At 35.8% G+C, this 27816-nt stretch overlaps 1 protein-coding gene across 1 annotated transcript in view; it reads left to right on the top strand.

Annotated features, from left to right (window-relative positions):
* Window positions 1-27816, top strand: part of Mmp16 (matrix metallopeptidase 16) — a 316715-nt gene that overhangs the window by 279754 nt on the left and 9145 nt on the right. Inside the window, exon 8 of the mRNA XM_008851106.3 lies at window positions 20257-20407. Within this exon, the coding sequence (XP_008849328.1) occupies window positions 20257-20407 (151 nt within the window). The remainder of the gene's footprint in view (window positions 1-20256; window positions 20408-27816) is intronic.

The following is a 27816-nucleotide window of genomic DNA, read 5'->3' as shown; positions in this document are numbered from 1 at the left end:
TGTTTCTAATCTCTATATATCTGATTATTACTAGACATAGTCGGTTACTTTCTGAGCTCCTTGGCATCTGAGCATGGATATAGTCATCAGGTGGATTTCAATGTTAATGTTTTTCACATCTACTAATTATTAAGGAGCAAATTTTATGCTTTGAAGAATTATTATTATTATTATTTTATAGTACAAGTCAAAGAAAATATGTTCCTCAGTTTGCATATTAAGCACATGGGTTTGCTCAGGGCTTCTGATCCCATTTCTCCAACATTTCTCGTGCAGCTCTCACACAGCAGAGAGAAGTGGAGTTGTGCCCAGGCATGTGGTGTAAGGTGGGGCAGAGTAGCATGAGCAATACAACTTTGAATAATAACATTCTTTTTTTTTTTCATTTGAAAACACCTTTTGACATAATTTATCATTTAGCAAAAACAGAAATACATAAAAATCATTTTAAAAGGTCACTGCAAAGATCTGGTCTATTATTTGTAGTTTGGGGTATTTCTATCTCACTATAGTTTACTTTTTTTTTTTAATTAAAAGAAGCATTTCATTACAACAGCATTAACCTATTCAATAACATTTTTCTGAGCTAGGGTACATCTCTTTCAAAATTGGCTGTGCATTTCTAGGTTTACAGATGAATTATTACACTTATATAATCTTTTACTCATTATAAACTCTATAAGACATAAAATTAAATGAGGTTCCAACGTTTAAAAAAGATCTCCACTTCATTGTCAAAACACACAGTTTCATACAGAAAAATTCATTACAAGCCTATTGACATTGAGACGTTTTCACATGCATTTCTAATCTCTATATACATGACTATAGCTGGTCACAGTCACCCACCTTCTGAGCTCCTCGGCATCTGAGCATAAATAGAAACTCATCAGGTAGACAGCCTTCCTCTCCCACTAGAGCCTCCATACTCTTCTATCCCTGCCACTGTCCACTGTGCTGTCAGCACCCCCATCCATTCCCCCCTATCTGCCCTTCTGGTAAATCTAGTCAGACAGAGGTCCCTGTTCCAGGAGGATCAGCTGTTCCTCATCTACAGCAATCCATTGTCAGTATTCCTTTGGATAGAATTGGGGTCTGCTGTTCATTTTTCCAGTAGTATGTTGAGTTACTGTCTGGAAGAGCCTTTATCTATCCTGGCCAACATCTCGTCTGAAGGTGTCGCCTGTCTGGCTTTGCTGTTTGTCAAGTAACTTTTAGTTATATATATGTATGCTCTTATGAAATTATATTGGCCCCTTTAATCTTTGTTTATACTTCCCTTTTGGGTGTTTAAGGACATACCGTTGGACCGGATAAACTGATTTGTTTTTACTCTTGAGGTCGTTTGAGGATCTGTTCTTCAGGGGTCCCATGGGCTTGGGAGGAGCCCCTGGCTCCTTTCTTTTACCACTTCCATCTATGTTAAGATAAGTCAAAGGTCCTCCTCGACCATTGTTGGCTTCTCTTGGAGCTTGGAGGAAATGATTCCTCCGTGTTGACCCTCCTCTTTTTAGACTGGACACTGGTTCAAGTCCATCTGGTGGGGTCACCTTGGCCTCCTTGATCAAGAGGTCAGATGGCCCACCACCATTACAGGACATTTTGCGAGATGCTCATAGTTCCTGGGAACTAATCGACCTAGGAGGGCAGGGAACAAAAAGTGTCCTTTGTGTGATACCGCTGTATTTTAAGTTCATAAAACAATGCTGTGTACATAGTCAATACTTCAGAAATTTTAGTGAAGTCATGTCTTTGGCATTGTGTATTAAATATTATGGTGCTAACACATACAATTATTGACCTCCTGGAAGACCTTACTTGTCTGATTCACTGTCAGTATCTCGAACATTGGCTGGTCTATATGAAGTGTATTCCATGAATGCTCTAGAGCATCTTCCCTTCAGTTTCCTCCCACTGCCGTCTTCAGATGAACCTATCGGCAGCTGATCTGTTCATTCATATTATATGCCATTTGTAGTACAAACAAAATAAAAACAGGAAACTATGATCAGTTTTTCTCATGTATGTACAATCAGCTTTCTATTCTTCACACAATCTCTTTGGTTTTAGATTATAGTTATGTATAGTGTATTGAAACATGTTCTGGATGGCTTGGGCTTCCAGCCAAAGTGTAATAAAACGGAGCAGATCCATCATTGTACTGTAAGCATATAAAAATCATGCAAAGTATGAAAAAATATTTTCCAGACACTGGGTGTCATGAATCAAATAGCAGTGAATACCAGCAGATCTGAAATCTCTCCCAGTTGAAGACCTAAAGCCGTGAATCCAAGGAAGGCAATGCATGGTGGCAGCAGTTACAGGATAAAGAAAGGCAGAGCAAGGTCAGCACAGAGTGAGGGCTGGAGATGGGTAGATGGCCTGCAAATACTGAGGAGTGTTTTTCAGTGCATATGTCTTAGGAAAAATGAGTCTAGAAAATCATCAGTAGGAATTAAATAGGGGAGGCCATCACAGAGCTGACAGTACTGGATGCGCCCAGTCACATACTCATGTTCAAGAACTGACACAGTAATTTCCTCAAGAGAGAGGGGATAATTATTTAGGAAAAATCACTGCATATACAGTGTTTTGAACAAATCCATGCTCACTCCAACTCCTCACCTTATATGCATGTATGCAATTCTCAATAATTTTTTTTAAGTTAAAAAAAAAAAGAATAATTACTGCTCTGGTCCTGTCTAGCAAGACTCAAAGTAAGACCCGAAGTAATCAAATCACTACCATGAAACAACTAGAGGATGAAGTTCAAGAGTACTAATAGATTAAAAACTTATGGAACCTATTATACAATAAGTCGTAATATCCACTGCCTTTACAAGGTCAGAAATTATAAATTAAAGCATTCATATTGCAAAGAAAGAGATAAAATTGTACTCACAGACCAATTTGCATCTGTCTAGAAATTGGTTACAGTCAACCAAAATGTTTCTCAAATTGGTAAGTGAATTTAGGAAGACTGCAAAATTTACAGAAAGTAATTGTGTTTATATATTGTAAAGAACTGTGAAGGTTCTGAGATGCTGTAATATTTTTAAACTAAAAAATTAGTCCGTCTTACTTTTGTGGGACTTTTATAGGTAACAGGAATTCCTTGGAAGAAGACAAAGGCAAAAATTCAATAGCCTGAACGCCAGTTCCCAAAGGGAGACATAAAGAGGGGCAGACAACTTGTAGTCACATAATCAGTGCCATTGCAGAAAAGGAACCACAAATTCAGTGAAACAGATGCTGCATAAATTTCTTCTATTTTATACTGAGTAGTAAACAACCCTTCCATTTACTGGGGGAAGTCACTGTCACTATGATCTAACGGGATTAAATGTGCAAATATGTTTTCAAATGCATTTTAGAAGAAAGGCACCTAATGTGTTCTCTATAAGACATACTGCAAAGAAAGAAATCGCTGGAGAATTGTTCTTTACTACATACTAGAAACAAAGTGAGCAACAAAGTCCATAGTATCTAAAATGTAAATACTTGGGGATCTGACTGCAAAATAATGTACAGCATTTATACATTAGAAAAATCAACCAAATGAAAGTAAAGAAAGCTTATTCCTAGGTGAGGCACTCAGTGTTGTTACAATATGAATTCAATCCAAGTTATCAGGAGAGACTCATTGCTCACCCCCTCAAGACTTTTGTAGGATTCATAATATTTGTAATAATGGTCTGGATGACTTTAAAATTCATACACAAAAGCACTAAAACTTATTTGGTTTTGAGTCTTATGTTGAAGCTATTGAAGACAGTATGACATTGCCATGACCATAGGAAATGTCTCTGGGACAGAACTTATAGGCCAGAAATAGACTCAATGTATGATGTGAATTCATTTTTGTTTTAAGAAATTTCTTTGAGAAGTGCAGAGGAAATTCAGTAGGAAAAAAACAATAGGCTTTTCAACAATTGTGCCCAAATCACTGCATAGCTAAGTACAAAACAAACTATGATCTTTACCTTGTACCATATACAAAAATTAACTCACAGTGGTCTCGACATCAATCTAAAAGCAGTTGCATCTATGAACGTTCCAGAAAACACTGGAGACATTATATTACTGTGGTTTAGGAATTAAGTTGACAGAATCATAATTTATAAAAATGCAAACAAAGTCATTTTTAAGGTAATAAGAGAAGCACAGAAAAGAGAACAACCATAACATGCGATGAAGGTTTGTACCCAGAATATCTAAGGAACTCTCAAAACTCAATTTTAAAGGTTCAATAAAAGTGAGAAGAGTTTCAACAAAAAATATCACAACAGATGATATGTGGATGACAGATGACATTTGGGGGAAGCAGGAAAAAATACAAACAAGCTCCTGGAAAACCAGGATAGAAAAATGTTTGTTACCTTAATTATTTGATAATTTGACAGGTGTGTCTGTACATATATATTATATTACATATATATTAGGTTTTGTATATATAAACTATCAAAACTATATAAATTATACACATTAAATACATGTTCTTTATTGTGTTATAATTACACAAAAACAAAGCTGTTATTTGAAGAAGAAAGCCTATCAGTTTATGTATTTCATAAATACATAAATAAATAAAGATGTTAGATTACAGGCAGTAGAATTAATTCCTTTATTATTCTGAGGCAGGTTAATTATGAGGATTCGAATAATGCTGTTCTTATTATAGTTCTTCAGTAGAACTCTTTGGTACTCAAATGTGGGGGTTCCTCTCTTAGCACAGATGGCTCTTTCCTCAGCAGCTACTGGGTTGGGTCAAGTTCTAGCATTAAAACATTAGTAGAATGAGAAATTACATCTTAATAGAGACCTCTAATTTTAAAGAGATATTTTAAAAGTATTATGTAACTTTACTTTAATTTTAGGTGCTAATAATGGAATAGTATGATTTTAATGTACTTTCTAATGTAAAACTAATGTTGAGTATAAAATATGTTGTCAACCACATTTTTGCATAATCTGACCATTATCTTTATTGTTATCTTTATTTTTACTAAGTTCTCTAGTCTTGTTTATATTTAGACATTAAATTATATATGTTCCTCATATTAGCACTCAAATCTTTTTTAAATGAACAATAAAGTAATTTGATAAATATTTTAAAGAATGCTTTATAAGTCAAAGGTAGAGATGTACACTCCTTTTCTCTGTTTTTTTTTTGTCCTTATAAACTTTTTTGAATTAGTGTGATTTAATCACTTCAAATGATTTTTATCCTTTTATTTCAGGAAGGAATTACAGGGGCTTTTCAGCACCTACCTCACATAACTCACAACTGCTTCTAACTCCAGTTCTAGGGGATCCAATACTCTCTTTCAGTCTCTTCTGAACTGCACTCAAGTGCAAAAGCTACACTCAGGCATATAGTTGTACACATACATGAAACTAAAATTTAAAAAATTAAGCATTATATCATGTCTTACTTTACTGGCTGAGATGCTTTTCTGTACAGTTGTTTGTACATGAGTATGAGTGTAAAACCACAGGCTTGTCTTTAAAAATGCTCATGGACCCAGGGTTTACTGTATGTGTAAAGGTTGGGCATCATTAATGGGAGTGGTGTGTGAACAGACCACCCCTGTTATGCCTCTTCTTGACATTGGGCAGCTAACACTGAGGGCTTTTCCTTCACTCATGCTCATGAGTTGGTTTCTATAGTCAGAGAGACCCAGACTCAGGGGCGTCACATCCTTCTCTCTGACAGCAGAATGTACTACACAGTTTGTTCTAGGGAGCTCTCTCTTACTATCACTCAGGGACAGCTAAGTAATGGACTCACATTTTGGGAGAATAATCAACACAGACGTTTATTTTCTCAATAGCAAGGCATGTTCAGACTGAATAGTTACAAGAAAATAACATAAAAAAAATCTTTTCAAAATTGAGCTTTTGAAATTTTCCTCAAAAAGGAAGTAAACTTTAAAATGAAGCTGCTAGTGTCAAAATCAGTAACAGTGAAAACCAAGCACTTGAAAAGATGTCTCAAATTCCTGTTTTGCTATCTCTTAAGAACTTTAAGCAATATTTCTTACCATGTTTGACATTTTTACTTCATGAGGCAAAAGAAAAAACTCATGTGCAGAAAAGAAACTAGGATATCTGAGGCAGAAAAAAAGAAGATAATAAAATTTTGGAATAAAATATATATATATATATGTATGTATATATATATGTATATATATATGTATATATATATATATATACATGAGTGCAATGATCACTTCTTGGTCTATGGGAGTTACACCAGATTTTCTGTGGTCTCACCACACAGAAAAATAGATTCAGAATGTGTAAATTTTGTTACTTACTTGAATTATAATTATTCAGATAACTCTAGTATTAACATTTAATTTATACTGAAATAAAAGTGTTGATAAATAAAAGTCTCCATTGACATTGTATGACTATTCAGAAGTCTATGATATATTTTATTTTAGGTATTTTCAAAATTCAAACTGCAGTCCTTCACCATCAATATTACTTGTATGCCTAAAAGTTTTCCTCATCTTTAGAAACTTTCATCACATCCTTTTATTTATTGTGCTAGTTTGAGATCCATAGGAAGTTGACACTGAAGCAAAATTAGGAGGTCAAATTTTTGTCAGAAAGGGGGTTGAACTTGTGAAAAGAAAGATAATACAGATGATCCAGAATGCCTAGAACTATGCTGCAGATGTAACAGTCTTTGCAAATCCAGCACTGAGCACTGAGCAAATAGAGTCTCTGTAGACGAGTACTGCCAGCCTCTCATCTTTGGCCATGCTCAGGCTTTGGCTGGAAATTACTGGGGGAAAGAATGACCTTGGCACAACTGTTGCATCACCTGTAAAGGCACTTAGCTGGTGAAAAGTGGTCTCCTGAAGAGAAATCTGAACTGCATACTTAGTGGCTGCCACAGTGGCAAAGCTTTTGAAATTCTCTGCTTACTCAATAATACTGTGGAACTTGCAAAAATAAATGCTTCAACGAAGTCATATGATCTTCAGAATTCTTGAATTATTGGCATAGACATGAGATAAAAATTAAGCCTTATTATAAATTATGGGCACTAAAATAGATGCTTACTTTATTATTGCATTTATTTTTCTAGAGTGAGTGGTAAGCAAATTCTATCAGTAAATGGTATTTTATAACAATAAATATACTATTTAAATACATGCTCTCATAGCCTGTACTTGGTAGACTGCAAAAATACAATATACTTGTTAAAGCTGTCATCCTTCACTTCCATTTAACTTCAAAACTGTTAAATGCTCCAGTAATTGAGCCTACAACAAAATAATGCTTTCTGACAATATTATCAAATCCTTGATGTGTTCTGAAAATATGATTACCATTAAATGGTGATTAATCAAATAAATGGTCTTTATTGAATGCTACACAGAATTATAATCTTTTGTGTTATGAAGACAACCAGCCATTCAAGAATTTGTGTTTCCATCTCTTCTGCAAAAGAGCACATTTAAACTGCCTTCTTCTAGTGGCTCCTGTGCTGTGTTCTTATCCTAGGAGGCAGGGACAATATGTAAATTCATAGGGCATCCATTTACAAAGGCAGCCAGTGTCCCTGGTTTGTGGATCATTGTTATAATAGAAGATACACTATGTAAATGTATAATAAATAGTCTTGTGTGATCTGAGGGCACAAAAACACAATTGATTCATTTAAAAATTTTTCAGTAATATGGAAGAAAAGGTGTCAGATTATTGAGGATACAATCAATAGGCTTTTGACCAAAGTAGTGGATTATGAACTTCATGTTCCATTCATAAATTTACAGCGATTAGTCCACAACAGGTAGGATAGGAAATCATCAGCAGTCCTGAACTTCACAGTACCAATGTGTCCACTTCAGAGTCCGTTTGAGATAGTGAGAGAAAATTAATTTAAATGCCAGTACTGTAGCAAAAACTATTGGCTCTATGATTGAGGCATGCCACTTTTTTCAGTTAGAAGAAACAAAAGTGCTAGGCTGGATTCTTAACTCTTTTTCTGATTTAGTTCATCCCTGTAATATAATGCACTCCAGCAAGGTACAGTTTCCCTTACAGGATATTAGAAAAACAGGTATGAATCAGAATCAGAGTATGCACTATCTTCTCAAAATCCTAGGATGGGGATGCAGCTCTGTAGCTGTAGTGCTTGTTTATCAAACAGGATGCCCTGGGTTCAACTCCTGCACCACAGAAACTGGATGTGTTAGTGAGCTGCTATAATCCTACAGCTTAAGGAGATGGAGGTAAGAGGATCAGAAGTTGAAAGTTGATTTTGGCTACACAGGAAGCTTGAGACGAGCTTGGAATACAGACTTTGTCTAAAAACAAACAAATGAACGAACAAACAAATACAAAATGTCATTTGACACCACACTTTTCCTAAAAAGGTAACACTGAATTTCATTATTAAAGTTCTTTTAAAGTCTCTCTCTCTCTCTCTCTCCCCCCCCCTCTCTGTTTTCCCTTTAAAAAAGGGCCTTATACAACTCAGGCTTGTCTAAAACTCACAATCCTCTTGCCTCAGATATTCTTGATGTACAAGAACGCATACCCACATTCTTTGGTTTCTTGGTGTCTTTATTGTTTGATAAGGTTTGAGGAAAAACCTTGTGTGCTGCCTTCCCCAGCAAACCTGCAGCTCCTATTTCTGTGACTATCATGGGTTCTCAACAAGTAACCTTGAATGGATGGAATGGATGGATCCCAGGAAACATACTGCAGCAGATGATCTATAGTCTTTTTTTGGCATTATTTCAGGCTGTCCTTTTTATTTCCCAAGCCTCTCTGAGTTTAATTCTGATGTGTTGATATTCCTCTTTGTATTCCTCCAATACAGTCAGTAAGGATTGGTTTTCCACTTTTCCAGAACCTGTCAGTTCATTTGAAATCAAGCAATTACCTTCATTCTGCCTCAAATGCAATATTTTCTTTGAGAGCCAGGCAATCTGATGATAAACTAGCTAAAAGTCCATCTCTTATATGTAAAATAAAATGGTTGAGTGGGAATCACACAAACTAAAGAATAGTTATTTCAGTGTCATGTGAATCTCTTAACTCCTAAAACACAAAACAAATTATTTAATTGTGTCTGAGATACAATTAAACACTCAGAAAATAAAGTACTAACACTCATTATCATTGATTTCTTGAATTTTTTAAAAAAAATTTTATTTATTTATTTATATTTTATGTGTATGAATGTTTTGCCTGCTTTTATGAAAGAGCACCTATGTCATGCAAAACCTGCAGAAGTCAGAAGGGGACATAAGATCCCCTGAAACTGGAGTTCCAGCAGGTTGTTAGCTGCCATGTGGGTGCTGGGAATTGAACCCAGGTCCTCCGGAAGAGCAGTCAGTGTTCTTAGCCACTAAGTCATCTCTCCAGCCCCTGTTTCTTGAATTGTTGACCACAGTACTCTATACACAAGCCTGTGGTTTCCCTTAATAGCTTTTGTTTTTGTTTTGGTGAATAACTGATAGGAGTCTATCATTTAACCAAATAGCAAATCTTTGTTTTCTTTTTACTTTATGCTTTTAAAGGAAATATAAGTACATTTAAAAATATCCATTGATGTTTATTCATAAGAGGAAAATAATGTTAATTACAATCTGTATAAAGTTTTGATCATTAAAATAAAAGACTGTTTAATTTCCATTTGTCATGATGGAAAACATTAGCGCAACAGTAAAGAAACATATTCCATCACGTTTTAGAATTTTATTTATTATTTTAATTTTAAGTGCATGAATAATTTGCCTGCCTGTATATAAGTGCATCAGGTGCATGCAATGCCCACATATACCAGAACTGGGGGTCTGATCCCCTGGAACTGGAATTACAGATGGTTAGCCACCACATGGGTGCGGGAATCAAACCGTGGTCTTTTGGAAGAACAGCAAGTATTTTAATCATTTACCCATCTCTCCAGCCCTCCATCATATAAAATTTTTGCGTATTTCATACAGAACATCTCAAACAATCTTGATCATCTTTATGCCCCCATCCCCGCTGACACCCTCCCATAGCACCCCATCCACACTGGAGCCCCTATACTCTGTCATCCCTGTTGATCCTAGCACCAAATCCTTATAAACAAATATCCCAGTCACCACTCATCAAAAGAGTTCATTTTGCACCAGTCAGAAACTTTTGCCAAGTACGACAACTGGTCCATTATATATTTTTTAAGAAATAATTTTAGAGGCTGAGGCTCAGTGGGTAATGCACTTGACACACAAGTGTGAGTACCTGAATTTGAATCCCCAGAATTCACATAAATCTTAACATGGTAACAAGGATCTGTAATCCAGATGATCCTGTAACAATATAGGAAGTAAAGATAGGAGAATTCCTGGAAGCTCATAGATCAGCTGCCTGGCATACCCAGCAACAAAAGTGACTACTGACATCCAAGGGTGTCCTCTGATACCCACACAAGTGCCATGTCATGCAACATGCCCACGATCACATATTTGAGTAAACACACAGGTATGTGTGCATGCACGTGCATACACACACACACACACACACACATCATATGTAACATAAATAGGCACATCACACACATACACAAACTAAAAAAAATATTTTTTTATAGAATGGTAGGGATTTCCAAAAAAAAACTTTAACTCTTGGTTTTCTTATGCTTTATTCTCTCCTGAGGCATGTGGACAAATAACAAGATTCTGTGAACACTTCCACCTACTACATGCATCAGTGCATTCTAAATGAGTGTACCCCTTGTGAATTTTGGGAAAAGTATGAAGATATTTTCATGAAAACAGTCATGTCAAACAATCTTTTCTGATCTGGTGTCTTTAAATAGGGCTTGTAACCTAAGTTTGTAATCTCATCACTAGGAAGGTGGAAACACTAGGACTTACCAGCCAGCCAGTCCAGCCTACTCGGTAAGCTGTAAGTGCCAATAAGAGACCCTGTCTCATAAAACAAGGTGAACATCTGCTGAGGAATGGCATCTGAGATTGTCCCCTGGCCTCCACATGAACATGCAAATGAACACGTGCAAATGAAATCTATGCAAGTACACATACATACACACACACACACACACACACACACACACACACATACACACACACAGAGATTGAATAAAGGGTCCTTCCTTTGTTCAATGCAAACTTGTCTCAATTTAATCTCTTTTACATTAATAGCCTCTATTTCAATTTATGCATTTTCACTCTGGAGTTATTTTTATTGCTTTGCTTTCTTAAGGTTGGTTTTCCCAATATACCCTTTCTAGGTGCTATGCTTTAGAGATAGGAATGCTACCTTTCCTGTTCACTCCTCCTTCTCCAGGGTCACGGCAGTGCCTGCTGTATGTGCTAAGTTATTAAATGAATGATTCAGTTGATTAATTCTTACAAAAGACTCCTGTCTGGTCTTCTCATTTCTGTTTTTCTTCCTACAATCCATTTTCGCAAAAGACACAAAATCATCTTTTGAAAGTTAACACTGATCTTCTTCCCTAACTGATCTCTTCGAGGACATCCCCAATGATATCAAAGCGCACACAAGCTCATTATGTTAGTTTTCAGTGCATTCTTCTTGCTCATTACACTCCACTGTTCCAATTATCAACTCATTGATAGCCAGCATAGAAAGCACAGGCCTTTGCAAGACTTTTCCAGTTCTAACCATAACATGATCTGTGCATATTAAAAGTGAGAAGACAGCAGGAAACATTCCCATACTGAGTGAAATAAAAAACTTTGGAAAGAAGCAGTTAAAGAGAAAAAAGAGAAAAGAATATGGCTTTCCAACTGCTTAGGGGAGAAAGTGCTCTAAGTGGTCTATTGTATCAATAAATGAGGGTGCAGAATCCTTTAGTGGGGGGACAGAAAGTTTCAGTGAACTGTTAAGTATGTCAAGTTTCAGTTGAGTAAGAAATGGTTTCAGAGTATTGACAGGCAAACTAAGAAGAAAATGATGAGTACAGCATGACAGGGGCAATTGGACATGAGAGGTGTGCGGTCTGTAGACAATTTCCAAACAGCAGCACAACTGACTGAAGTCAGGCTGGTTTTGAGTGTTATTGTATGATGGCAATTTTAAACAAAGTTAGAGTTAAAATTTCCCCCATCTTAGGTAGCACTTTTAAGTGGAGTGATGGTTTCACAGTTGAAAAAAGCAGAGGATCAAAGAGCAAAAACTTCTTAAGAATAGAGTAACATTTAAATATTTACATAATCAAAGTAAAAGATCAGCCCAGAGGAACTTTTTCAGTAGTCTAGAGGTACACATGAACAAGTAGGTATAGAGAATATGTAAAACAAAAGCTAATGGGAGTCACCATTTTATAAAGTAGCCAGGGGAAGAATTCTTGGTATAGAATTTTTCTTTATGGCTAAGTTTTAGGCTTAGTTTTTAAATTCTCACAATTTTATAATATTTTATGAAATAGTTCTATTTTGTTTATAGGCTAGTTGACAAATTCAAACTCTTTTTTAAAAAATTTTAAATAACTACATGATTAGAAAAAGCATTTCATTACAGCTTTAACATATTCAGTAACTCCCTCCAGAGCAAGAGTATATCTCTTTCACAAGTGGGTGCAAGTTTCTAGGTTCACAGTTGAATTAATACAGTTATACAATATTGAACTCAGTATAAGCCCTGTAAGACATTAAATTGAATGAGTTTTTAACCTTTAAAAAAGATCTCCATTTCATTTTAGAATATATTGTTCCTTGCAGAAAGACTCATTGTTTTTGCTACTAACACTGAGATGTTGGCGCATGCATCTCTAATCTGTATGTATCTGATTATTACTAGTCATAATCAGTGCACTTGGATCCTTGGCGCCTGTGTATGTCTATAAAGTCATCGGGTAGATTTCAATGGTAATGTTTATCACCTTTACTAATCAGCATGATGTAAATTTCCATGCTTCCTTCTCAAATATAATACATTTTGAAAAATTTGTTGATTTGTGTGTGTGTGTGTGTATACCACACAGAACATCCCAAACCATCTTATTCAACTATACACCCACTTCGCAGATGGCACCCTCCCATAGCCTCCCTCCCCCCACTTAGAGCCCTTATACTCTGACATCCCTGTTGCTGTCTGCTGTGTTGTCAGCACCCCCAGTCATTCCCCACTACTTGTCCTTCTGGTGAATCTAGTCAGCCTATGTGGAGCTCTTTGTTTTAGGAGGGTCAGCTTTTCTCATCTAGCAGCAATCAGTTGTCAATATTCCTTTAGATAAGATTGGTGTCTGCTGTTCATTTTCCCAGTTCTAAGCTGGGTTACCATCTGGGAGTCCCTTTGTCCATCTGGCTAACAACTCAAAAGAAGGTATCTCCCACCTGGCATTGTTGCTTGTTATGTAGCTTTTAGCTATGCATATGGACTCTTAATAAATTATATTGGCCCCTTTAATCTTTAGCTGTACTTTCCTTTTGGGTGTTTAAGGCCATAGAGTTCGCTCAGATAAACCAATTTATTTTTACTCTTAAGGTTGTTTGAGGATCTGTTCCTCAGGGGTCACATGGGCTTGAGGGGAGCCCCTGGCTCCTTTCTTTTTACAGTTCTACCTATGTGAAGATAAGTCAAAGGTCCTGTGCAGCCATGGTTGGCTTCACTTGGAAGCATGGAGGAAATGATTCCTCTGTGTTGACCCTCCTCTTTGTAGACTGAACACTAGTTCAAATCCATCTGGTAAGGTCTCCTCATCCTCCTTGACCAAGAGGACAGGTAACCCACCACCATTATAGGACATTTTGAGAGATGCTCATAGTTCCCTGGAACTAGTCTACCTAGGAGGGCAAGGAGCAAAAACTGTCCATTATGTCCCTCTGAACAAATTATTATAAGCATCAAAGTACGTCTACTAAACATCCAAGAAAGTTAGTTTTTACTTTTAATTACTGTGTGTCATGTAGACAAATCTTGGGCAAAGATCAGTTGTTCTCAGATAAACTTTACCTAGACATATATTTCTTGATATGCTATGTATAATTTGTCAGTAGGGTGTAAGAGTAATACGGTTCCCTCTGGTTTTCAAAACTAGCTAGGCATTGTTTATCTCTTACATTGTCTCACCCTTCCATCATAGTTTTCCCAATTCAGGTGCCCCCATATTCCCCCTTTCTCCCTTAATAATACCGTTGTCCTATGGTCCTACCTCTCTTGGCCTCCTTCTTTCCCTTTATCCCCTAGGTTCCTTGTATACCCTTCCCTCCCCCATCCTTAAAGTAACCCACTTTTTATCCATATCTCCCTTATTAAGACCTGTTTCCTACTGTTCTTCTCTTTCCTGTTCTTTCTTTTCCTTTACCTCCCTGTTTCCTTACATTGTCCTGGTTCCTGTAGTTATGTCTGGTTGCATACTTATTTATCAGAGTCTGGTTCTAGAAACCACATATGAGGGGGAATATATGTCGATTTTTTTTTCTGAATCTGTGTTACTTCACTTAGTATAACAATTTCTAGTTCCATCCATTTACATGTAAATTTCATGATTTCATCTTTCTTTACTGCTGAGTAAACTTCATCATATAAATGCACCATGTATTCATTATCCACTCATCAATTGAAGGACACTTAAGTTGCTTCCATCTCTTAGCTATTGTGAAAAGAGCAGTAATAAACATGTATGGGGAAGTATCTAGAGTAGGACATGGAGTCTTTGTGTACATGCCCAGTGGTGGGATAGCTAGATCATATGGTGCTTCTATTTTTAGTTTCTCTCCAACATTTGGTATCATTTGTTCTCTTGATCTTAGCCAGTCTGACTGGGGTAAGATGAAATCTTAAAATGGTTTTAATTTGCATTTCTCTAATTATTAGTGATGTTGAACATCTTTTAAGATGCTTCGTAGCCATCTTTACTTCTTCTTTTGAGAACTCTCTGTTCAGCTCCTTAGCCCATCTTTAATTGGGTTCCTTGTCTTTGTTCTCTGTTTTTTGAGTTTATTGTATATTCTGGATATTAAACCTCTATCAGATGTGTCTCTGGTGAAGATTTTCTCCCATTCTGTGGGTTTTCTGTTCACTTCCCTGGATGCCTCATTTGATGTACAGAAGCTTTTTAGTTTAATGAGATCCCATTTGGTAATTCTTGCTCTTGTTTCCTGAGTAATTGATGTCTGGTTTAGGAAATCCTTTCCTATGCCTATATCTTGTAAGTTTTTCCCCAATGTTTTCTTTTAATAGTTTCAGAGTTTCAGGCTTTACATTGAGGTCTTTGAGCCATTTGGAATTGACTTTTGTGCAGGGTGAAAGATGTTTCATTCTTCTACAGGTGGAGATCCAGTTTTGCCAGCACCATTTGCTGAACATGCTGTCTTTCCTCCAGTGAATATTCTTGCCCCTTTTGTCAAATATCAGATGGCTGAAATTGCATTTACTCATATTTGGGTCCTCAATTTTGTTCCATTGATCCATGGGTCTATTTTTGTGCCAGTACCATGTTTTTTTTATGACTATAGCTGTGTGATACAGCTTAAAATCTGGTATAGTAATCCCCCTGGCATTATTCTTTGTGCTCAGGGTTGTTTTGACTATTCGAGGTCTTTCATGCTTCTGTATAAAACTTAGGATGGTTTTTTCCAATTCTGTGAAAAATGTCATGGGGATTTTGATTGTGATTGTATTGAATCTATAAATGGCTTTTGGTAAGATGGTCATTTTCACAATATTAAATTTTCCAATACATGGGCATGGGAGGTCCTTCCATCTTCTGATGTCTTCCTTGATTTCTTTCTTCAGAGACTTAAAATTTTTTATTGTAGCGCTCTTTAATGTCTTTGGTCAAGTTTATTCTGAGTTTTTTATTATTATTATTATTTTTGCTGCTATTGTGATGGGGAGTGTTTCCATGTGTTCTTTTTTTGATTGCTTATTATTGGTATATAGAAAGTCTGTAGAATTTTGTAGGTTTTTTTTGTAACCTACCACTTTACTGAAAATGTTAATAATTTCTAGGAGTTTTCTGGTGGAATTTTTGGCCTATCTTAGATATAATATCATATCATTTGCAAAAAGGGATAACTTGATCTCTTCTTTTCCAGTTATTACTCCTTTAATTTCCTGCTCTTGTCTTATTGCTCTTGCAAGAGTTTCAAGCACTATGTGAAAGATTAGTAGAGATAGTGGATGCCTTCTCTGGTTCCTGATTTCAATGGGAATGCTTCCAGGTTTCTCCATTTAGAATGTTGTTGGCTGTGGGTATGTTATATATGGCTTTAATTATGTTTAGGTATGTTCCCTCCAGTCCAATTCTCTCTAGGACTTTGAACATAAATGCATGTTGAATTTTGTCAAAGGCCTTCTCTGCATCTATTGTCATGACCATATGCTTCTTGTCTTTGAGCCCATTTATGTGATTTATGATGTTTAATCACATGTATATTGAATTATCCCTGTGTCTCTGGGATAAAGCTGACTTGATCATGGTTGATGATCTTGATGTGTGTCTCTATGCAAATTGAAAGTATTGTGTTGAGAATTTCTACATCTATGTTCATGAAGGATATGGATTCATAGTTTTCTTTTTTGGTTGTATCTTTACCTGGCTTTGGTGTTAGAGAGATGTTAGCTTCATAGAAGGAATTTGGACGTTCTCCCTCCATTTGTATCTTTTGGAATAAATTGAGTGGTATTGGATGTAGATCTTCTTTAAATGTCTGATAGAATTCTGCTGTAAATCCATCTGGTCCTGGGCTTTTTTTAGTCGGGAGGTTTTATATTAGTTTCAGTTTCTTTTTGTGTTATGGGTCTGTTTAAGCTGTTAATCTCTTCTTGGTTTAGTTTTGGTGGTTCCCATGCCTTTAGATATGCATCCATTTCTTTTAGGTTTTCGAATTTAGTAGCATAAGTTTTTAAATTATTCCCTTATAATGTTCTGTATCTTTCTGGTGTCTCTTGTGATGTTTCCCCTTTCATCTATGATTTCGTTGACTTGTAGGTGCTATTTCTTTCTTTTGGTTAGCTGGGATAGCAGTCTTTCAATCTTGTTTGTTCAAAGAACCAGCTCTTGGATTTGTTGATTCTTTGTATTGTTTTCTTTTTTTTTTTCAATTTCATTCATTTCTGCCCTGATTTTTGTTATTTATTCTTGTCTGGTGGGTTTGGGTTTCGTTTGCTGTTGCTTTTCAAGTGTCGAGTTGGAAAGTTAAGTCATTTATTGTTGTTCTTTCCGATTTTTTGATGTAAGTACTTAGAGCTATAAACTTCCCTCTAAGGACCACTTTCAGCCTGTCCCAGAGGTTTTGTTGTGTTGTATTTTCCTATTCATTTAGTTCCAGAAATACTTTTATATCTTTCTTAATTTCTTTTTTGACCCATTCATCATTCATGAGTGTATTGTTTAATCTCCATGTGTTCATGTGGTGATTAGGGCTTCTTCCGGTGTTGATTGTAAGATTTATTGCAATGCGGTCTGATAGAATGCATGGAATTATTTCAATCTTTTTGTATTAGTTGAGGTTTTTTTGTGCCCCACTATATGGCTGATTTTGGAGAAGGTTCCATGGGATTCTGAGTAGAAAGTATGCCCTTTGGTGCTTGGGGGGAATACTCAGTAGATGTCTGTTAAGTCCATTTGATATATGGTATCGTTTCATTTAGATGTCTCTGTTAACTCTCTGCCCTGTTGACCTTTCTAATGGAGACAGTGGGGTATTGAAGTCCCCTACTATTAATGAGTTGGGCTTAATCTGGGTCTTAAACTCCTGTAGTATTGATTTTATGAATGTGGGTTCACCAGAGTTTGGTGAATATATGTTCATGATTGTAATATCTTCTTGATTTGTTGCTCCTTTGATCAGTATGAAATGCCCCTCTTTGTATCTTATGATTAGTTTTAGTTTAAAGTCTATTTTATCAGATATTAGAATTGCTATGCCTGCTTTTTTCTTAGTGTCATTTGTTTGGTGTATTTTTTTTTCATCCTTTCACTTTGAGATGGTGTCTGACCTTGAAAGTGAGATGAGTTGTGAGATGTTTTTCTTGCAGACAACAAAAAGATGGGTTTTGTTTCTTAATCCATTCACCTAGTCTGTGTCTTTTGACTGGGGAGTTCAATCCGTTAATATTTAAAGTTGTTAATGACAGATGAGTATTGAATCCTGACATTTTTATTTCTGTTTACATTCTTGATATAGCTGTTCTTTGCCACAGTTATAACTTCTTTGAATTTCGTTCTGCAACCCCTTGGATATAGTCATTCCTTTCTTCAGCTCTTTATATTTCTTCCAGAACTCTCAGAAGTGCTGTTTGTGGACATGAGTTCCTTCAGCCTATTTATGTCATGGAAGATTTTTCTTCCCTCTTCGACTATAATAGACATTTTGGCTGGGTATAGCAGTCTGGGTTGGTACCTGTGGTCCATTAAAAGTAGGAATACTTTGGTCCAGGCTCTTCTGGCTTTCATAGTTTGCACTGAAAGGTCAGCTGTAATCCTAATGGGTTTTCCTTTATATGTGACTTGTTGTTTCTCTTTTGCAGCTTTCAGTATTGTCTCTTTGTTTTGTACGTTTAGTGTTTTTACTATGATGTGCAGTAGAGAGTTTCTTTTCTGGTCCTGTCTTTTTGGTGTTTTATATTCTTCTTGTATTTGTATTGGCATGTCTTTCTTTAATTTTGGGAAATCTTCTTATACGATTTTGTTGAAGATCTGGTCTTCACATTATTTTTCATAATCTTTACTTGTGTGGTTTAGTTCGTCCACTTTGTCTTCCAGTCTTGATACTCTGTTTTCCATTTCTTTCATCCTGTTTGTGATGCTTTCTCCTGTCATTTTTAATTGGCATATTGAGTGTTTCACTTTCTTCTTCATTTCAGCCTGAGTAGTCTTTGATATTTCTAGCTCTTTTCTGAATTCATTCAGAAGTTAATCCCTATCTTCCTTCAGTTGTTTGATTTGTGTGTTCTTTAAATTCACTGAATTCTTTTATCATGTTTATCATGTTTGAGTTCCTTGTCCTGCATTATCTCTAGGGGTTCTCATTGTACTGGGATATGTTATTTTGGTTTTTCATGTTATTATTTTTTCTCTGCTTTTTTGACATGTGAATTTCTTTTGTAGTTTCTGATTCTTGTGTGAGACTCAAGCCTTCAAGTTTAGGTCTGCTTCTTTTTGTGAACTTTATGTGTCTTTGTGGCTTCCTTTTTGGTCATGAAAAGCTGGTTCCTCTAAGCTTCCAGTTCTGTCTTTTGATTTTTTGTTGGAGTTGCCAGATTGCTTTTGTCTTCAGGCGTTCCCACAGAGGCCCAAGTCAGATGAAGGTCTGGATCCCTCCAGGAAGGATTTTGGACTCAGGAATTTAGGGGTTGGACTGGCCTGGGAGCCGGCCCAGGAAAGATGCTGGTCTAGGGCAGTTGGTGGCCATGCCACCCAAAGATGCAAAAGAAGATAGGGGCAGGAAGTGGCCCCAAGGGCTGCTGAGGACTGCACTGAGGAGGTGGATTGGTCTGGATGCAAAGGATCAGGAAAGGAAAGGACAGGCCCAGCATTCAGGAAAGAGGCTTGTGGTTGTGCAGGACCAGGGAAGTAGAGGGAGGTGAGGGCAGGACCAGGCCCAGAATGCTCCTGGGGACCATAGTAGGAACTGAGTTGGTCCAGATGCAAAGGATCAAGAATCAGTGGTGGTTCCCCATGTGTCTGGGGTGCCAAGAGAAGGATTGGGACAGGACCCAGGCTAGGAGGAGAGACTGGTGGGGGAGATGGGAGGGTGAATGAGGCTGGGGGATTCAAGGTTCGAGGGTGCAATCGACTTACCCCAGAGATAGAGACCTGCTGGTGGCGTAGGCCCAGGGAAGCAGAGGGAGGTGAGTGTGGGGCCACACCCAGAAGTATTGCTCCTGGGGACCTGAGAAGGAACTGAGTTGCTCTGGATGCAGAGGATCAGGAAGAAGCAGTCTTGGTTCCCCAGGTGTCGGGGGCGCCAAGGCAAGGAAAAGGACAGGACCCAGGCTAGCATGAGAGACAGCTGGGGAGATGGGAGGGTGAATGAGGCTGGGGGAGTAAAGGCGGGGAGGGCTCATTCGATTTAGAGAGATAGGCCTGCATGTTGGAGAGCGCAATTTCAAATTCTTTTAAGTAGTTATGTATTATATCCATTCTTGAAAATAACACTAATATTTGAGAAATATGTCAATATTCCAGATGTGACCACTTACTTACCTATTTCAAGGACTTCTTGCATAGTAATTCAAATTCATTGTGCTGACAGATATACTCCAACTTGAATACATTTTATATCTGCACTTTTTCCCTTACAGGTAACAAATATTGGGTGTTCAAGGACACAACTCTTCAACCTGGTTACCCTCATGACTTGATTACTCTTGGAAATGGAATCCCCCCTCATGGTATTGACTCAGCCATTTGGTGGGAAGATGTTGGCAAAACCTATTTCTTCAAAGGTGACAGGTCAGTATGCATTTCACATACTACATGAGTATACATTACCTAGTGATTTGAAATTCAATGCCTCTGGTTGATCAGAGAGATTCACTGTGGATGAAGAATCTATATGTATATAAACACAAAGAGCTAATGAAATGGAAGAATTGATAAATGTATTTTATATTTAATATAAATTTTCATTTTAAACATTCATGTAATGTGACTTCCTTATTAATAATATTGCACAGTGCCTTACATTGTTTCTTTGACCCAGTATTTTTGCCTGATTATAAATCTGTGTAGGCAGAATATGTATGTATGTATGTATGTGTGTATCTATCCCTGTTTTACATTTTTGATAATTTTACTTATTTTATTGAGAAAAACAATTTTAAAACAAATTTGTGTTTCTATATTCAAAGATAATTTATTGCACTTTTACATAATTATGACCACTTTTAATTAATATTGTTTTACTAGCAGCTATGCAAAGTCATAGTACTAAGGAAACAAATACAATAAAATTGGTCCTGTTTATTAAGAAACAACTTATTTAGATACCAGCAAGTAGATGTTATGAAATATTAATAAATAGAATAATTACTTTTAGCTTGAAGTATAGCATTCCTCCATTTGACTTAGTCTCTCTTGTTCTCCTTGTGTGGTATTGTTAACAGTATCCATCAAATGAATTTAAATTGCTGGAAACATGACCCATAATAGGTGCTAGGTAGATAAAGCTGCGCCCTAAACACTTTTACATAGATGCTGTGGACAAAATAAGTCAATTGAAAGTGTATATTTATTTAGATATAAAGTTAAATGATAACAAAAATGAATATTCAAATTTCAATTAAACTGTTACAGCTAGGCCACAGTATGAGTCTCCCTCTTTCACTGTTTGTAGAAGGGTTTAAGTATGCAACTGCACTACTTTTTATAAGCAAATGTTTCAAAGACCCACAAATGTGAAAATCAGACTTTAATTTCCAACATGCTGGTAAAATTTGCTTCATTGCCATTGCATAAATAATCCTATAAAATGTTCCCAACTTTAGGGGAAAAAAGCTAAGGTTTAATACTTATATATGCATGGTTTATTTTAAAATTTATGTTTTCAAATTGTCATTTCAAGCATTTTGTTTTATCTAAACAGAAAGATCTTATATTTAGCCTCTTTGAGTAAGAATAAACATTTATAGATTCAATTCGTGTCTCCCTTAATAAACATTATATTTCCATAAGAAGTCATATATTTTAACTTATATAATAAATTTAAGGCTTTGCTAAAATATCCCTTAATAGATCACAAAACGATTCATCAAAGACCTGTTACGGCCATAGAATATAAGTGATGCTCTACAGAATGAAAGTTGTGTATGAGTAGAAATTAATGAAGAAATTTATTGTGACAGAATAATGATTCCTAATGAAAATGAATCTATAGATTCATAATACATTCCTTCATTTTTGCTGTTCTTGTTCTTCAAAATGCTCTAAGTTTGTTTCAGTCTCCAACTGATTTTAGTTGTTTCTTTATATTCTTTCAGAACTAGGTTTGAAAATGAAAGAGTTAGAAACAAAAGACTGAAAGGACTTCTTGGAGAAGTTAGCTTCTATGGGGAAGAAAATGAAAGTTCAGTTTTCACTTCATGATTTAAACAAGATTTTCAGAGATGCTATTTAACTTCCCATTTTGTTATTAAGTAACTTCCTATCTAGCAGGGATTAAGTTTAAAACTTCCAATTCTAAAAGTTTAGCCCTAACTTGGAAAAATAAACATTTAGATTAAATATGTTACCTCAAATTAGTGAAATCAATGAAAGAAACAAATTTACAGTAGAATAAAGACTACTAATAAATAGGAAAATGTTTTTAGTTAATTTCTCTCCTACTTGAAAAGCTATATCAAAAACAGAGCAAGGGACTTGAGAGATTGCTTAGCAGTTAAGAGTACTGACTTCTCTTGCAGAGGATCTGGGTTCAAATCCCAGCACCCACATGGTGGCTAATAACCATCCAGAGGCTCCCTTTTCTGACCTCTGTGAGCATTACTTGACACAGCTGCACTTATATACATGCAGCCAATAACTCATACACATAAAAGAAAAAGAAAAAAAACAGAACAACATGTATAGAAGTATTGATTCTGATGTTTTCCAAGTTAATGTTGTTTTTTAAAATGTTGAAAATAGGATTCCAAATGATTTCCTTATACATAATCTTGTGTGAGATGACATGTGTGAATGTATTGGAATCAGAGTACATCATATTTGTTTCTTAAAGAGTACTTCCTATTTGTTTCTTTATATAATTCCTTGCTGAAAATATTTATCAATGCATCCACTCTAGACTTAATAACCTGCCTCTTTCCAACTGCCTACAGTGACAGCATGAATATAAGGCAAGCCACTCAGTTTAGTAACTTTAATACTACCTTCTCTAAGACCTCATATTGGTCCTGGCAAAGACCTTATTAACTTATTTTAAAATGAATTTTAAACACATACTATATTAGAGGTGCTCCATATTAAAGACATAATAGTAGAAATTCTAGCCCATGGCTCTTATATTCTGTTGTAAGATGCAAGTAATAAATGGCAAACAAATCTCATATTGAGAAAGGTACAAAGCAGTACAGGAAGATTATGATATGACAGAGATGCAGAAGTGGTGAGAAAAATAGTGAAGAACCGGAACAGTCTCACCTGTGCCTGGAATGCATGAGCCAGCCTCAGTTTCAGTACAAAGAAAACATGCTATATGTGGATGAGTGAATGAACTCATTCTAGAAAAGAGAGGGCTCTGAGAGTGGAGACGTGCAGTCTTTCACATAGATCTCTGAAATTCAGATGAAAATATTCCACATACTGTGTGTAATTCATTCCTTTAGGTTTCAACATGAACTTTTCATACTATGCTATTATTTGGTTTATGGATTAATTCAAATTTTTATACCATATAGCTGTAAAATTAGATCTTGCTACATCAACAGCCAACATGTTTTCACAAATATATCCAAATTCTAGTGCCATACCACATTACAAGCTTAACTATTGGGTATTTTAAGATTTTTACCTTATCAAAAGTTAAATTATGGCCCACTTTGAATTTTCAGTCACTCAGTAATAATCAAATGGGAAAACATTTTTATTCCTTCCAGTTGTTTGTAGTCATTTAACATGTATATTTTTAACCATTCAGCCATTACTAAAGGTGTTTATTTTCTGTTATGTTGCATTTTTAAAGTTTTTCTGAAGAAATAGACTTTGTATAATTATTTTGAGAGAAGAAAGAAAGTCTTTTGTGTTAATTTACCAGAAGCAAATTATCTAGCCTATAGAGTGGACAACTGAAACAAAGTCAAATAAAGACATGTCTGGGTCTCATGTAATGAACCTCGTATACACTGGTTTCTGTTCTGGAATTCAGTATCCAGCAATATATCACTGAAATTATTTACTCTGGAATATTACATTTTATTTTTTTCTTAGCATGGGAAGAGTGTTAAAAATGTATATGCTATTACTTGAGCCACTCTTGTCTCGTATGGATGTGACTCATGAAGAAGTCTGAAAACTGATTAACAAATCTGGTCATAATTTATTTAGAACTATTTATCAAGAGCACTTTTCTCAAAATGTCTAAATTTGGCTGGATAGTTACTTCAGCAATTAAGCACACTTGCTACTCTTCCAGAGGACCGGGGTTCGGTTCCCAGCATCCATGTGAGGCTTCAAAAGACTTAGCATCTTTTTTCTGGACTCTATGGACATCCACACACACACACACACACACACACACACACACACACAAAGAGGAGAGAGAGAGAATACACTTGCACTGACATATACACACGAAAATAATAAAAAGTAGATGTTAAAAAGAATGCCTTAGTGAAATTTAGAATGCTGCTGTTGATAGAGCTATGAAAGTGACAGCAAAACTATTGTGTTCCTTTCTAATTCTTCATCACTTAGTAACCCTTCTGCAGAAAATTCCAAATTTTACCATCATGATATCTAGATTTTAAATTCCTTAACCTGGCTTCTTTACAGTCTTCAAATCTAAATATGCTTTTTCTTAGAAAATAAGATAACTTTTTATAAGGTAGCCCTGCATACAGTTGAACAGTTCCAAGCACATTCATGATTATGAGCTATGTATCAATGTTGACATCCAGCAGGCAACCAGGGACTACTGTTTCAAACTGTGAAATGATCTCAAGTTCTACCTTACATTACTGACAGGAGAGGGGAAATCTAATTGTTTTTGACAAATTAACACAAGAATTTTGTTACTCTATAAACAAAATTTTAATTTTTTGAATAACTTCATAAATATGATCACTATGAATGTGATGGGGTTGGCCTATGATGCAGATATTCAAATAACTATTGAGGATTGATTTGATAAGCTCTATGAGTGAATAGCAAACCAGGGGGAGAAACCTTGTACCCAAATAAATGAGCAGCAATATTTGATGGAAGACACATTCAAGTAAGAAGGATTGGCAACTTTATTATAAGAGTGCTCTGCTGAGGGATATAATAGCGGAAGTGAGGGTGAACATCACAGTGACCTGAGACTTGAGGAGAGTTCATTTCAATTTCAGTTTTACTGTATAAAAAGAGAGGGAAAATGACTTAGGTGACCAAGTCTGTATTACTGACTGAACTGCTTGTCATATATACTATATTTATGATTAAAACATTATCAGAAAGAACATAATACATGATATGAGAGCACTGAGGCATTTAGGTGAAATAAATTAATATAGTGTGTACATTTACTACAGGTATAAGGCCCTGCTTAACATAGATATTATTACTTCTAGAATTACTTCTCAGAAAATAATCTGATTTCTAAGCATGTTGTGATTATTAAGTCAGCATGCTATCCCAAAATTCTAGTTTAACATTTTATTACTCACTTTGCTTTATATTTATGTCATCTAAATGTGTTTTAACATAATATGTATCATTAATTAATTTGTCATTGAAGGAAAAACTATCAAGTGAATTTTGGCTCTCAATCAATTTCATGATTTTTTTTTTTTTGCCTATAGCTGCAATATGTGAAAAAAGTATTTCCATACCCATGCTTATTTCCCTGTCAGAAGTGATCTTGGTTCAAGGCAGGAAGCAGTTATATATGACCGATGTAAATTCCACTGAAATATTTACTCGAGGGAATCTTCAGATTATATCTTAGTTTCACTTCTTGTTGCTGTGATAAAAAAAAAAATGTCCTGACAAAACAACTTAAAGGAGTTGGGGTTGATTTTGGCTCACTGGTCAAGGGACAGTCTATGACATCATGGTGGGGAAGTAAAGGCAGCACATGCTTGATGGAGCTGGTTACATCAAATTCAGGATCAGGAATCAGAGAGCAAACTGCATGTGAAGGCTCAGCTGGCTTTCTCTGTTTCAGACAGTCCAAGATCCTATGATGGGGATTGGTCCCACCCACATTTAACACAGATTCATCCACATCAATTGATGTAATCAAGATAATCCACACTCCAGGCATGCACAGTGGCCAATCTCTAGACTATGTCAACTTGGAACTATCACTAAATTACAGATTATACACACAATCTCAAGTACATATTTTGTATTTATTGTATACCCTATGAGAAAGTAACATTCAAAAGCTATTTAAAAGAATATGCTTCTTTGAACAATTATGTAGGTGAAAATAGATTTCCTAGTTGCTAGCAAGATGTATTCATGATTTTGGGCCCTCGTCTTCTTCAGAGTTAGACCTCAGTCATTAATTTGGGCCAGAACTTCCCATGATGCTTTTACTGATCTGCTCATCAGATCTGTGTCAGCCTTCCACGTGATGAGAACCTGTGACAAATACTTGTGAAAGTTTGTTTCTTTCTTTGGATCAAGTCTATCTTGTGGTTTACTAAGTGGAATGTGTTTATGAAACATTTCTCTTACCCCCCTCCATGCGAACATTAAGGATCAAGGGAGTTATATTGCAGATATAACCTAGGCAATGTTTCTAGGAATTAATAACAAGAACTTTACCTCAAGAACCCACTGCTATGTAGACAAAAAATAAAAAATCCCCATAAACCTATCACAGAAATGTCCAGAATTTAAAAAAAAAAAAAAAACAACACTTCTTTTCTAATTTCAGGTGAAATAGCTAATCCCAAGGTATTCATTAATTATGCCATTTTAGTAACCTGTGTTTATAAGGCACCGACTTTAACAGATAGTTACAGATGTGTGGGGGATTGAGAGGGAAGGATGCATTTGCCAAATAACCATGGAAACATTTTTATTAGTGTCTAATTAATTTGGGAGCTAGAGTCATGAAAATTGGATATTTTTGTCATCAAAAGCATCTGATTATCCATAAATCTATCATCCACTGTACAATGGTGACAATCTCATGGGTTTGTTGTAATTAGGTAAAATAATCCACAGAGCAGTATGCCCTAGAGATTTAGTATAATGCTTAAAATAGGCAATACTGTATGAACCCCGAATAGTTTTACCCCTTTGGTTAATCTTTTTGAACATTCAAGGTATATACTTGACTGAACTCCTAGAACATATGGACAATAACAAAGATGTTCAGTTTGTTCATGGAAGTCTAGGGCTCCAGGAAACTTACTCAAGAGCCACTACATAATGGATTGAGAACAAGTGAATTCAGACTTCAGCTGAGCTTTGCTTTTATCTGTTTTGTTTCTCTATGAATGAATATTCTAGTGAAGACCACCCCACAAGTCTCTGCTCACATATCCAGTTTTATAACATAACTAACAAACTCAATTCTCTAAACCATCCTCCTCCTATTTCCTTATGGCTACACTATCCTTCCAGACAATCAAATTAACTATTCTTAAGTTTTATTCAATTTCCTTTTCTCTCCATGCCCAAATCCAATACATTAGAAAGTTCTTTGGCTCTTTATCAGAATATACCCTAAATCTTGAATTATCAAGTTTGTAGATGATTTCCTTGTTAAGGGTTTATTGCAATGGCCTTATAGCTTATATCTATCCTTCTATGTATCCTCTTCAATATACTTTCTAATTTATTTTTATGTGTATGAGTGTTTTGCCTGCACCTATGTCTTGCACTGTCTGAAGAGGCCAGAAATGGGCATCAGAACCTCTGGAACTGGAGTTTCTGAAGGTTAGCAACAGTGTGGGTACTGGGTATTGAACATATGTCCTCTGAAAGAGCAAGTAGTGAGCCATCTCTCCAGTCCCCCATTCAATATATTTTGCATACAGCACTCTATATGTTCCTTTGAACAATAAGTCATATATTGGTTCTCTTCCTAGCTAAGTATATGAAAGTTTCTCATCTCACGTTAAAAAAAAAAAAAAAAAAAAAAGGTTCTTTTTTAAGTACAGGCAAATTCTTAACTGGTTTTTGATTTCTTCATTCTTATTGCTTCC

Source organism: Nannospalax galili, unplaced genomic scaffold (genome assembly GCF_000622305.1).
Source record: "Nannospalax galili isolate Female #2095 unplaced genomic scaffold, S.galili_v1.0 scaffold1205, whole genome shotgun sequence".
NCBI lineage: Eukaryota > Metazoa > Chordata > Mammalia > Rodentia > Spalacidae > Nannospalax > Nannospalax galili.
This window is presented reverse-complemented; position numbering and strand designations above follow the sequence as displayed.